Genomic DNA, 13490 nt, shown 5'->3' on the forward strand with positions numbered 1-13490 from the left:
CCACCGGGGTCTCGTGTGAGCAGGCTTATCGTGGCAGTGCCACCTGAACCTGATGAGGAGGCTGAGGAGCGGGAGAAATACCACGTACGCTCTTGTCTACGGCGGTTATTCCCCGCAGGGGTATCCACTCTGCGAGATTTGCGGTCGAGGAAGCCCCTAAAACCAGAGGCAGGTCGACCTTGCAACAATGGCCTTTGAGACTTGAAGGGAGCTTTAACCAGAACAGACAATGATTTAGCCGTCTGAGTGCTATCTTTGGTTTTGGTGAGCTCTACATCAGTAGAAGAGTGAAAAAGCTCCTTACCATCAAATGGAAGGTCCAGAACCTTGTCTTGCACCTCCTTCGAGAACTTAGTGGCATGCAGCCACGCTTGCCGCGAGGTATCAACCCCAAGCATCAGACCCCGAGCCGAGGGGTCTACTTGACGACCCACAGCCTCCAGGAGATCCTGAGCCAAGACCCTGGCATCGGAAAGGCCTCCTCTGAAATCCTCCAACTTCTCGACCGGAATGTGCTCCTCAAACTCCTACAGACCTCTCCACATCCGCACGTTAGCTCCCCACCAAAATCAATTCTGCATTGGCCTGCCTGAGCTGTAAGGCCGAATTGGCAAAGATTTTCCTCCCTAGGGAGTCCAGGAGCTTGTCCTCCTTTCCCAAGACCTGAGTAGCCGTCGCGGAGGAGGATGCTGCAGGCCTGGATTGCAACGTAGCCGCAGCCACCACTGTGGAGGAGGGAGGCGGACAAGACAAGGCCACTTCTTCCGAAGAATGCAGCCTGTATGTCGCGTCAATCTTTTTATTGACAAAAAGTCCTGAGTGTGGCTTTTCCCAAACTCTTCGGACCATAGCCAGAATGTCCTTCAGCAAGAACAGGCCGGTACGCTCCAAAGGAGACAAGGTGAACGCCCCAGAAAGCACGCCCTCCTGCGGAGCAGGTGCCTCGGGCACCGGAACATCTAAGAAACTCATGTCCAGCACCCGGTCATGGAAAGCTCTGATAGAGCGGGGAAGGTCCTCGTTGTCCTGATCGCCTTGAGGGTCATCTGACAGGTCAGGATCCTGCTGAGCCATGTCAGGCACTGCCTTGTCCACTGGGGACAATGGTGGCACAGGCGGAAGCGCAGGGGGAGGCACCACGGGCAAGGGAGGCGCCGGCGGGACCACCGTCGGAACGGGTGGAGCCGGAGGCGCGGGTGGACATTTCTCCTTGAAAAGTCCTTTGAAATATTCCCTTCATGGGGTCGGTGCGCATAAGTGCTTGAAATTTACTGAAAAAAAGAGTCCTCAGGAGATTGTTTCGGAACCTGAGGAGGCCTCTCATGAGGTGGACAAATCCAGGGACGTAACTGAGAAGGGTGCCACACCGGTCCCTCCACCGACAAAACCACATAAATCAAGGGAGCCGCCCTCGCGGGCAACAAAACATTGTGTGGAAGAGGCATCCGGGCATTCCAATCATAAACCGGCCGGTAAGGATGCACACAAGGGATCTTCGGTTCACCCGAAGGACCGGACCCTACACCAGGGGCCGATGGCGCAGTTGTAGGGGTAGTACCTAAAATGGCCGCCGTGGTCGTGGCGGGAACGGCCGCCATTTTGTCCTCATCTGAGGGGAACTGCGGCACGTGAGGAAGTGAGGCAGGGGTCCCCGTCGATGGGTCAGGGGTATTAATTTTAGCCTTAACATAAGGAACCTCGGCAGAGCTGGTACTATGAGGCCTGGAATGTTTCTGCGGCATACCAACCGCCAACTGAGCCTTCGAAGGAAGGGCCTCGGCACTGCCGTTAAAAGAAGAAACTTTCTTCTTTGCCCCCTCAACAGATCTGGTGTCACCACAAGAGCGGGAACGGTGCGCTTTCACCGACAGGGCCTTGCACGGTCCCTCAGAACTGTTGGTATCCTTAGCCTCTGTACGAGGGACCTCGGACCTAGGCTCGGTAGAAGCCTTATCGGCACGGGCCTCGAACATCCGTTCGGTAACCTCAAGTCCAGCCAAGACCTCGGGGCGCACCCCAGTTTTGTATTTGAGGGAAGCCGAAAGAGCGGCCTCAGAGCAAGATCTGGTACCCCACGACTCAGAACTGGGTCTACAAACAGCCCCCACAGGAGGGGCCTCGGAGCATACTCCGGTGGACACAGGCCCCTTACGGAGACCCTCGGAGAAAACTCCGGTAGGATTATTAGGCCAACAGGCACCTCAGGGCAAACCCCGGTAACAGAGCGATCAACGCCCCTCCCGGCTCGAGAGGAACCCGTAAAGGTATAACCCGGCCGGGGTGCTCTGAAAAGTAAAGAACTTACCGGGCGTTTTTTCTTCTCGTCGATGAACGCCTGAAAATGCAAAGGAGGAGTCTGTCCGAACACCTCCTCCCACCGCTCCAACCGACGTTGAAGTGCCTGGACCGAAAGGGAGTCACAGTAAAAACAGGAGTCACAACAGTGTTCCGGACCCAAACACTCTAAACAAAGAGGATGGGGATCCACGGTGACACGATGAACAGTCTGGAAAATCTAGTTTAAAAGACAGACTAGTAAACAAACGCTAGCGAGAGCCAGAGAGGGAAAAAGGGAAGAAAGTCTTCCGAGGATGCAAGTGCCGTCCGGCCCCAATCGTGCAGAGAAAAGGGCTGATGGGCGATGCGCGGGGCAGAGCCAATGTGGGCGGGGTTACGGCCGCGCCCCGGGCCCCGCGCAGGAAAGAGAAGAGGGACACATTTTTGAAAAAAATTTGGATGCTTTTTACAAAGTGCTCTGGTCCCGTCCCACAGGACAGAGAGATGTCCCCTAAGTATGGAGGAAAGGGGAAGGGACGTAGGAGTATCTTTGGTGTGCATGTCTAACTAAGGTTCAATGTACTTACCTACAGTTCACATCCTCCTCTTAAGATAAGTCTGACTGCTCTGCCACTCTACCAAGGTCCTGAGTTAGTACAGACTGATACTAAGAGTTGGAGACCTACAAACCAGTGGGATAGCTTACTAAACTCTTACTACCAGTAGGACTTTAGGAAAACCCCCCTAACAGTTCCCACATGCTATGGCACATGATCTCTGTCCGTGTGGTTTTTTTTTTTTAAACAGAGTAGCTGAGTTTGAGGTTTACGGAAGCCTACATACAGTGTTACTACAGTAATCTATGTTGGATAGGAACAGGGACCTTGTCAGCTAACATTTCTGCACCATCGCCAAGTATGGCATAATCTTCCAAAGCATATACATTGGGATGTATGGTTGATTTTCAGGGTGAATGACACGTCTGAGAAGGTTTAGGATTTCATAGGAGTGTACCTAGTGAACTAGTATCAGAGAGGGGGGTCCAATTCAAGCAGATTAACGAGTACTTGAAGCAAAGATTCATAAATCAGAGTCTTTGTACCATCCACACAGTAATAGACTTATAGAATGCTGAAGGTCAGTAAAGAAGTTTCCCCAAAAGGCTGTACAAAGTGCGGAATAATGATCACACATCCTGGTTATCATAATGCTACTTACCACCACTATATTAAAATAGCGAGGGGCAGAAAGCCGTGCACCGATTTATGCATGCGTAGGATTACTGCATAACTGAGGTCAAAAGTATGAAAAGAATGGGGATAAAAACTTTTATTTTTAAAGGAAGCGCTAGACCAAAGCAGTCAGGCTGTGTATGGAGACGAGAGATAAGGGTCACAGATAGACATGTAGGAGACTGAGCAAATTACTTGTTAAAGGGTAGACAACACTTTTCCAAGCCTATGAATATAAGAGCATGGAAAAGGGAAAGTACAATTTGAGAGTGGGAGCAAAAGGAACATTGAGCTTTTTAGCCTGTATTAAACATCTAATAATGAGATCATGGTGGGCTCCTCTGCAGATTACCATGTGGCGAGACAGTTTGGTCTCTTGTAGTGCTGTGAGAGACCTGGCAACTACTGGTACCCCAAAACAAGAGCATGCACCTAAGACCAGAGTCAAGTTGAGAACATTTACTATGGATTCTGCCTCCAAGTACAAAGACTTGTGTTCTCATTAAGAGTCTGGCGGTATTAGTAGGGCCAGTACCTCTAAATGAATGCGCCGTTTACCACTGTACCCAACAATGGTCATTTCACCAGATTATGTGTTTTGGTTACTTCCCATTTTCAAGTCCCACAAGACTTCAACAGGGATTGGAGGCATTACCGCTAATCATAATTCCTTCATTTTGCCAGGAGGAAAACAAATTCAGGCAAGTGCTGGGAGAAGTTCCTCCTCGTGGAAACCAAAACTATGATTGGAATTTTTAAAAAGCTCAAGCAACTGCATTACTTTTTAACATGCATACTGTGCCATTTCTACAAGACCGCAATCTACTTAAAATTTGCAACAGATCACACAATTAAACTTATTACAAATAAAAAAGAAAGTACTTACAAATTGTATATCTTGTAGTAGTTTTTATGTTTTTGATCCAAAAACCTCAAAGGATAATGAAAAGACAAATACCATTACTATACATTCTTTCATAAAACATTTCTACATCAATTTCCATAATTCCAATTGACACCATTGTATATGAGGTTCAACAGAAAAGACACATGCCTCCCATTCTGCATCTTACAAATGAATACTTCCGTCTCAACACCAAGTAACAAGAGATGCGTGGTAGTAACCCAGCTGTCTGTGCAAGCCATGCACAGCCTACTCTCGGATAGGACAACAAATGGAAACAGGATTACGCATTTGTTTGCAGTCATTTTAAGACCAATTATATATATTTTCTTTTAAAACACAAACATCGGACATTGTCGGCCACCTGGATCCAGTCATCACCAACTGCACAGATTTTGGATCAGCAGTCTCCCAGCCCCGCACTTTATTCAAACCCAGTAACTCTACAAACCTGTATTCCCTAACTCGGTACATCGATCTGTCACTGTCAGGATTTGTGTCAGCTGAAGCTTCTACGTGATCATTCTCTGCTCCAAAGCTTCGCCCCAGCTGCCCAAGCTATGCCAACCAGGAGGTTGCTGCATAGTCCTGCTGACTTGCCCCACCTCCATCTTAACCCAGCTCTTTTCTTCCCACACCTTACTGGGGAGAGGGACAGGGGGGGATAAGGTTAAGCAAACAATAGTTGCATTGAAGGTGTTTGGGGAGTAAGCTTAAAAAAAGTGTTCCACAGAAGTGTTTGTTCAATGATCCAAAAGGTGCCATTTTAAATGGGAATGTTACGAAAATAATTGCCCAACTGATTTTACTTCAGAATGTACAAAGCAGGCCAAATCAGTGAAAAGCAAGGATTTGGGACTTTGCGGTTCTTATGTAACAGATTCAGAAGTAAATGCATTTATAGTGTTTTTTACTGTTGCAGCCTTATTATGGGGGGGACTAAGAGTATGGTTAGGTTGTAAGTATGATTTCTAATGCATGGAGTGACAGCTTGTAAGTTTGCACGCTTCAGAATTGGAGTTGACGCAACCTCTGTTGCAATCGACAGAGGGAACTACGCTCCGATCATTTTTTATATTTTAGGTAAGTTAGTTAGGGGAGGTGAAGCAGCCCTTGTAGTCTTTAATTGGTGGGGGGACATACAGGGGGTGGGGTTATGAAATTGGGGAAGTGACCCTATACTAACTCCACATGAGAATTAGACTTGTCCTTTTGCAGGGGGCATTCCATTTTACAATTACAAACGGTAAGCAGTTCTAATATTAAATAGAAAGGTGACCTGTTCTGGTCATCTTTTTCCTCTGTTGCCAAGGGCGTAGCTATGTAGCTGAGCCCAAACACCTCACTTTGATTGGAAAGGAACCTCAGACAATTTAAGTAGACAGTGTTAGGGGGCAAAATTGCTTGTGCCAGGGGATTTATACTGAATTAGGAGAGGGGGAAAATGAAGTGCTTGAGGAGTAACAGGAAGGATCTAGTGGTAAAGGAGAGATTGCAGAAATTAGCCAAAGCTGGAGCAAGGGAGGCAAAGTTGTCCTTGATATTTCTGGAGGAGTAGGGTAGCACCTGTTTGGATGAGACTTTCATAGACCAGGCTTGTCTAGAGACCTCATCAGGTGATATGGGAGAGAAAGGGTAGATTAGAAGTGGAGAGTGGGGCCAAGGGAGGCCGCAGAGTCGGTGAGGGAGAAGGGAGTGGTGTAGAGAGTGAAGACAGGATGTTTTGAGTTTTAGTAATGAAGTGGACCAGTGCAGTGCAGAGAGCCTGGGAAGGCAGAGGAGAAATGGAGACTGCATTAGGATTGGCGAGTTCCTTGCAGATTTTGAAAAGTTCAGCACTGTTGTTGGTGGACCCAAAAATGTGGGTTTGGATTTAGGCCCTCTTCCTAGAGCAGATGGAAAGTCTGTATTGCCTTTGGAGCCGGCAGCAGGCCAGTTTTGTCAGACAATGTGCTCGAAGCCTGCAACTCTCAATCAGCAGCTCTGCACTTGCTTTTCAGGGAGGCCAGGTCAGAGTCCTACCAGGTGATGGGCTTGGAGGCAGGTTTCATGCAGATCCTCATGACAGGGGCAAGGATGTCCAGAGTGTTGGAGATGCAGAGTTGAAGGTTAGCAAGGGCTGTGTCAGAGTGAAAGTCAGCGGCAGCAGTGGAAGGTGGAATGAAGGTGGCGGCAAAAGCAGAAACTGGCACTCACTTCATAGGTCGAATGACAGAAGGAGACTGGCAGTGTGGGCGGGGGCTTTGCTGGGGTACCAAGGAGGTCCAGGTGAGAGGACAGTAGAGCATCTGACCAGGAGAGGAGTAGTGAGATGGTTGGAGATGGGGATGTCTGCTGGGATGAGAGCATCCGAGGTGTGTCCGGCTGAGTGCAATGGACCGGAAGGAAGAATAGAGAGGGAAAGTCACAGAGGTTGCGGATGAGTCCAGAGGTGGCATCAGGGGAGTCAAGGTGAATATTGAAGTCTCAAAGAAGAAAAAACTTTGAGGTGGAGGGCAGGAGAGAAGAGGTGAGGTCAGACCACTCTAAGGGAGACCGGGTCAGAGGGCCTGAAGATGGTGGCCAGTCAGCGAGAAGATAGAAGAGAGACCAAGCCTGCAGACGAGGAATTCGAAGGAGGATTAGGACTGAGTGGGTATGATACTAGTAGAGACTCATTCAGGGAAGATCAGGGCCACTCTGGCTCTGGGCCGGTTAGGCCTGGGCTTCAAGACGGTCTTGTAGCCCTCTGGGATTAGTGTGTCAAAACTCATGACAGCTGGCTGTGAACCACGTCTCAGTGAGGGCGAGGATGTCTAGGTCTTCAAGGAGGTGGCAGATATCAGAGGGGTGTTTGACGGCAGAGCGAGAGTTGAGGGTAGCCAAGTGGAACTGGTTGTCACTTTTTAAAGATCTTCCACGGAGGGGTACAGGAACGTGTTACACCTGTCAGACGTGGTTGAAGGAGGGCTGGCAGGAAAAGTGAGGCACAGCGAACACAAACACACAGATTTGACTTTCCTAGATAGAGGGGAAAAGCCCCAGTGACCAACTATGACAATTCACCTAATGCCAGATATGGATAACATGAAACTGCGGTGTGCAGCAGACTGCAAACTTTGCTAATAGGAGTAATAAGAGAGGAGAGACAGTTAAATAGGGAGCAGTAATGGCTGATCCCGTACTCGCCCATTTCGTCCTTTGTCAGTCGCTGCTGGTTTATGGCTGTGCTGTATGCTTCCGCGGTGAACACAGTCTGGAGCTGCTCCTACTGTGGAAGCTGCCCTTTGCCTTAGGGCCCTTTGCTGCATGGGCTGCACAGGCAGAGGGGCTGCCCTGGGAGGAGGTCCTAAAAGGGGCCGCAGGCCCAATCACAAAGCAGGTGGGCAGGCACAGGGAAGCAGGAAGGAAGACCAGCCCAAGAACAGGCACGATGTTACAAATGGTTTACGTTACTTAGCTGTGACTATTGTTCTCCAGCATGAGTCTGTCATGGATTCACATGCTCATGAACATTCCCAGTCAGGCTGGGAATCCACGTTAAAAGAAATGTCCTCTGTCATACTGCCCACATCCAATGATAGTCCTCTCCCTTAGTTCCACCCCTGGTGGCCATCTTCAGATTTGTTAAGCACGTAAAGTGGTAGTATGAACCAAGAAAAGCCACAGAGGGGAAGGAGGGAGGGTTCGCATGTGAATCCATGCCAGACCCATGCTGGAGAACCATAGGTACAGGTAAAGTAACTTAAACCTTCTCCAGCATGGTATCTGGGATGGATTCACATGCTCCCGATTAACGATTACACAGCAGTACATATACACAACCATGGGCGGTAGCAAGGCTCAACAGAAGCAATAAACACTCACTCTGGAACAGACTCACTTCAAACAAACAGGTTGCGTAGCACCGATTGGCCGACTCGGGACTCCTCCCTGGAATCTGTCGATGCAGTAGGAAGGTGCGCGTGCAGCCCTGCAAATGTCTGATTGTGATGGATCGGATTTGTGGGATTGCAATCGCAGCAACGAAAGTGTTTGCAGACCCTACGAGTGCGAGACACTAACTACATTGAATGTTCATTTGGTGGAGCATACAGGGATCACGCTTCGATGGGCCTAACCCCTCCCCCCCCCCCCGAGCCAACTGGCCTGTAGTAAATACGGCTTGGAGAAAACAATACTTTGGTGGAAAAAGGGAAACAGCAGCAAGATATAACAACATCGTAACCAAGAAGGAACTTTGTCCTTGGCGCAGCTCAGCCAATACTGCACGAAGAGACTAGATTTGAAGTCAACATACCTTGGAAGTGGCTTTCCGGGAAACACACTTGGTCTACAGAAATTTGACACCCTGCAAAGCGAAAGAAATTACCCCTTGAACATTGGACAACAGCCAATCACACCAACTTGAATTCTTTTTGCATTAAGAATTGTTTGTTGTTTGTAATATATATGTCCTGATGAGGAGCACCAGACGGAAACTGTATAGGCATCCTGCAAGATGAGATGCTTCCTTGTATAGAAGCAACTCCAGGACCTAGATGGCTACAGGTCTAATAAACCTTTTCAACTCCTACATGTATTATATATGGAGCATGTTCTAAAACCCAGAACCATTTGTGAATATTTTCCCCTTTGGGTCACGCTTAAATACTCTCCATTCAGCAAATACTAAAAGGCCTGAATGGGCATTTCTTTCATGTACCCCACCAAGTTATTCATTGTCTAGATTATTGAAATTTGTCTCTTACATATTGTTTTCAAATGTGTTTTTTTGATGTTTTTTTTTTGTTTTAATACAAACCTTTTATGTTCACAACCTTTGACACGTGTGAGTCTCCTTATTCGATCTTTCTTCTTTCTGGACAAACCTTATGGGTTACTAACTCAGTGGATTTAATCCATTAGTATAACTATACCAGGCTCCCCGATTTCCATTTGTTCCATTTATTGATAAAAATTGGGTATGAACCTGGAAGGTAGCAGTTCTACTTCCTTTTGTTTTTGTATCTTTGATGCCTGAGTCTGCTACTTGTCACCCTGGGCACACCGAAGCCCTCAGAATATATAGGCCGTTCTGGTTGCCCGAAACTCGAGTCGACAACACCATAGAGCCCACTCCTCCTAGAGTTGGTTCTAGCTTGGGTTTACATAGACAAAAAAATGTGGTAATTGATATGTATTCAAGAACAACCACCTTGGAACATTTACCCTGTTTTGAATTCTTAAAATATTGTTAGCCAGGCATTTTGAGCAATTAAAGTACTAACCCAAATAGATGGGATGTTCTGAGCTACAGAACAGAACTATCAGGATTGCGATTTTTGCACAAGTATGAGTGGTGTTTTGTATGTATGTGGATGAAAGAGTATGTGAGGAATGATATGCGAGATGTGAGTTTTGTGTTGGTGTGATAAAAAATGTGTGCTTTGACAATTGGTTTTTAATAGATATGATATTAATATATTTGATGTGTTTCTTTGCAAATGTTTTCCATGATTATAGTATGATCAAATAAACAAAATAAATGAATTCTGACATGCTGTCTTTTGTCTAGAATATACACCTCTTAAATAGGGTTATTGCTTTGGAAGGTATTATGTGGCATTTTTACACATGAATTGTATGAATCAACAATAGGAGGGTGTGTACTTATCTACGGATAATTGCAGCTTTGTATGGGCCCTGCAGATGTCGAGCAGGGGCACACCCGAGAGAAACTCTGTCATAGCTGCAATGACTCTGGTGGAGTGAGCTCTCGGACGGCCTGGAAGCGGCCTGTTAGCCAGTCGATTACAGTGCATAATGCAGCCGGAGAGCCACCTGGAGATGTAACATTTGAAAAGGCCTTTCCATGATTTACAGGTCCAAAGTTGACAAACAACTGAGAAGTATGCTGAAAATCCTTCATACGTGCCACATAGAATTTCAAGGCATGAGCAACGTCCAGTGAATGCAAGGCCCTCTACACTGGCGACAACGGATTCTGGAAGCAACCCGGCAACAGCAAAGGTATGTTTATGTGGAATTCCGACAGTTCATTTGGCATAAAGGTGGGGTGTGTATGCAGTACCACCATTGAAGCATGGAAAGATAAGTAAGGCTGCTTGCAAGACAGGGCCTGAATCTCCCCGACCCGCCTGGCCAAGGCAATAGCCACAAGGAAAGCAATCTTCCACGAGAAACTTGAGCGGAGCCTGATGCATCTGTTCGAAGGGGGCTCCCATTAGCTTAGTCAACACAGCATTGAGCTCCCAAGCTCACTGGCAGAAAAGTCCTAAAGAGCCCCTTAAGGAACTCCTTGACTAGCCTATAAGACCATAGTGAATGTCTGCCCGGTTACCTGGTGTACCTGGATATGGTGGCAAGATTCACCTTGATGGAGGGATGAGCCAGTCCCGCTTTGGCCAAGGAAAGCGGGTATAGCAGAAGTTGCCGAGCCGTGACCCTCAAAGGGGTAATCGGAGTCTAGCACCATCGAGAGAAGAGTTTCCAATTAAGTCTGTAGCACTTTAACGTTGACAAGGCTCTATGTTATGCTCACCTGGTATCCACGGGGGCGCCACAGGATACTGGATGGAGATCTAAATGCTATCCCTGGCCCCTCTGCTTGGTTTTGTTCCAGACGTTGGGTATCGCCTATAAGAATGGAGGGTTAAGATGCTAGTTCTGTGATGGGTGGACTCCCACCTCCCTCTGATCCAAATCCCCTCCCTTGGGGTTATTGCTCACCTTAGGTTCTTGCGCTATGAACTCGCCGTCTTGGGTCTCTGTGCAGGGGCGCGTGGTTGGTGCGGGCGTTCCGTGGACCTAGTTGCTTCACTGGTCCGTGTGCCCTTATGTCGGGTCCAGACTGGCTGTGACTTCGACTCTGCTTGCTGTCTTCCAGGTGAGTTATAATGTTTTTTCCGTCTTTATTCTGTCTCTTTCTTTCCCTCTTTTTTCTGTCATCTCGGCGTCTTGCTCCACTACGCTGTTCCCCAACACTGTTGTTTTGCTTTCACACGGATGGTTGTGATCTCGGAGTTGGCGCGCCGATGGCAAAGACCACGGTGAGTTATTGATGCGGAGCGCCGCGCCGTTTATTGGTGTTAATTGCTAACCTGTGTTCTCTTCCCTTCTTTGTACAGGTTGCACTGATGTTCCGGAGTGATGAGCGATCGAAGCGCTGCTTGCCCAGGTAAGTGCTTTGTTAATGCTGATCTTGTTCCTTCTCCCTTGCTGGGTTGTGGTGAAACAGGGAAATTGGCGAGGTAAGAGAAGCGCAGGTTACTGTCAGGACTCTCTGCTTGCCCAGTTAAGAATTGTTATTAATGCTGTCCTTGTTTCTTTAACTTTGCAGGTTGCGGCGAACTCCGGAGATGGGCGAGATAAGCGAAGCTCAGGATGGATTCAAGACCGGTTACTTCACAGGTAAGTGTTCTTGGTTGCTAATGCTGCTCTTGTTCTTCCAGGTTATTACTGGAATCCGGATCTAAGGCTTCAGGATCGGGCCGCCGGAGAAGCAGGTGAGCAGGAGCTGGACACGGTGAGCGTTACAATGCAGGAGTGCAGAATAACGCGAAGCGTGTTCTGCTGTTTGGGTGTGGTTTAAATAGCCCAGGTAAAGTAGTTCCAGGCCCAGCCACACCCAAAACAATAGACCGCATGGCTTGGTTCTAAAGAACTGAGCTGTGCAATAGGCCTCCATGTTGGATTAAGGTCCAAAACTGGTATTGCTTTATTCTTGATAATGAGGCTGGTGCCAACGGCGCCAGGACTGACTCCATGTAGGTTTCTGATGGAGTTTTAAGGCCCTTGGGGCCAGTGTGAAGGGCTTTAGCCCCACTGCTGCCAGGGGGCTGTTATACCGGAGGGGGTCCGGGTCATGGATCGTGACACTCTGGCCCTGGCCAGGGTGTCCTTACATTCTGCGGGTAAAGCATAGCCTCCAAACTCTAGGGCTGCAGGAGCCATGCACTCTGGCTCAGAGAGAGTCTTGATGCAAAATCCCCCCGCCCCCTTCTCTGGCGAGAAGGTCCGGGGACAACTGTAGCCTGATAGACGGAACCACTGAAAGGCGTAATAAGTCCGGATACCAGATCTGCCTCAGCCACGCTGGGACGAGCATCATCCTTCAGTGGCACTGCGAGTGTATTTATCACACATAGGAGGAGCAGAAACTGGGGTTAAGCTTAGAGGAGCTGTCCCTCCCATGGGAACGACAAAGCGTCCCCCAAGCTCCTCGGTTGAGGGAACCTGCTGGCAAACCTCTGGCACTTGGAGTTCGCTGCTGTGAAGAGATCGATCTGAGGTCGTCCCCATTTGTCAAACAGCAGATCCACCTGGTCCTGGCAAAGCTCCCACTATTGGCAAGAACACAGTTGCCTGCTGAGCAAGTCCGCGATGGTGGTGTTGACTCCCACCAGGTGAAACAGAACTAGGAACATACTTTGACGAATGGCCCACTGCCACAAGTCCTGGACCGCTGGAAAATGCTAGAGACTGGGTCCCCCTCCCCGTGCTTCTGGATATAGAACATGGTTGAAGTTTTTTCTGTGAAGATCCTCACCACCTTGTCTTTCAATGACAGCAGAACAGACTTCAAGGCCCAGAATACGGCCCAAAGTTCCAGGACGTTGATGTGTAGGTCCTTTTCCTCTGGTTGCCAGAGGCCTATGGTGTGTAACTGTTTGGTGTGGGCTCCCCATCCCTCTAGACAGGCATCTGTGGTGACCGTCTCTTGGTAGGGAGGAACCAGAAACGGAGCTCCCTGGACGAGATGCTGCCGAACAACCCACGACTGCATCGCCCGACGGAGCACTTTGTTGAGAGCTCTTATTGGTAAAGTTCCCTGTTTCTTGCATCCACCTAGCATCCAGGAACTCCTGGAGAGGTCTCATGCACAGTCTGCAGAGGCGAATGAGGTGAATGAAGGAGGATAACATACCCAGAAGCGCCTTGATGGATCACACCGTTGCTACCTGGGCTGACAACAATTGCTGCACTTTGCCTTGTATGGTATTCACCCTCTCCTCTGAGGGAGACTCCAAGCACATCGTCGTGTTGAGCCATGCACCTAGGTATATAGTGTCCTGAGATGGCTTCAAGCAAGACTC

General features: G+C 48.5%; 1 protein-coding gene across 2 annotated transcripts in view; it reads right to left on the minus strand.

The window, feature by feature from the left end:
* The window catches only part of PTEN (phosphatase and tensin homolog), a 791199-nt gene that overhangs the window by 559857 nt on the left and 217852 nt on the right, over positions 1-13490 (minus strand). For both annotated transcript variants that reach the window (XM_069611282.1, XM_069611283.1), the window contains exon 3: positions 4396-4440. In XM_069611282.1, coding sequence (XP_069467383.1) covers positions 4396-4440 — 45 coding nt within the window. The remainder of the gene's footprint in view (positions 1-4395; positions 4441-13490) is intronic.

This window comes from Ambystoma mexicanum, chromosome 8 (assembly GCF_040938575.1).
Source record: "Ambystoma mexicanum isolate Mex_15411 chromosome 8, UKY_AmexF1_1, whole genome shotgun sequence".
Lineage (NCBI taxonomy): Eukaryota > Metazoa > Chordata > Amphibia > Caudata > Ambystomatidae > Ambystoma > Ambystoma mexicanum.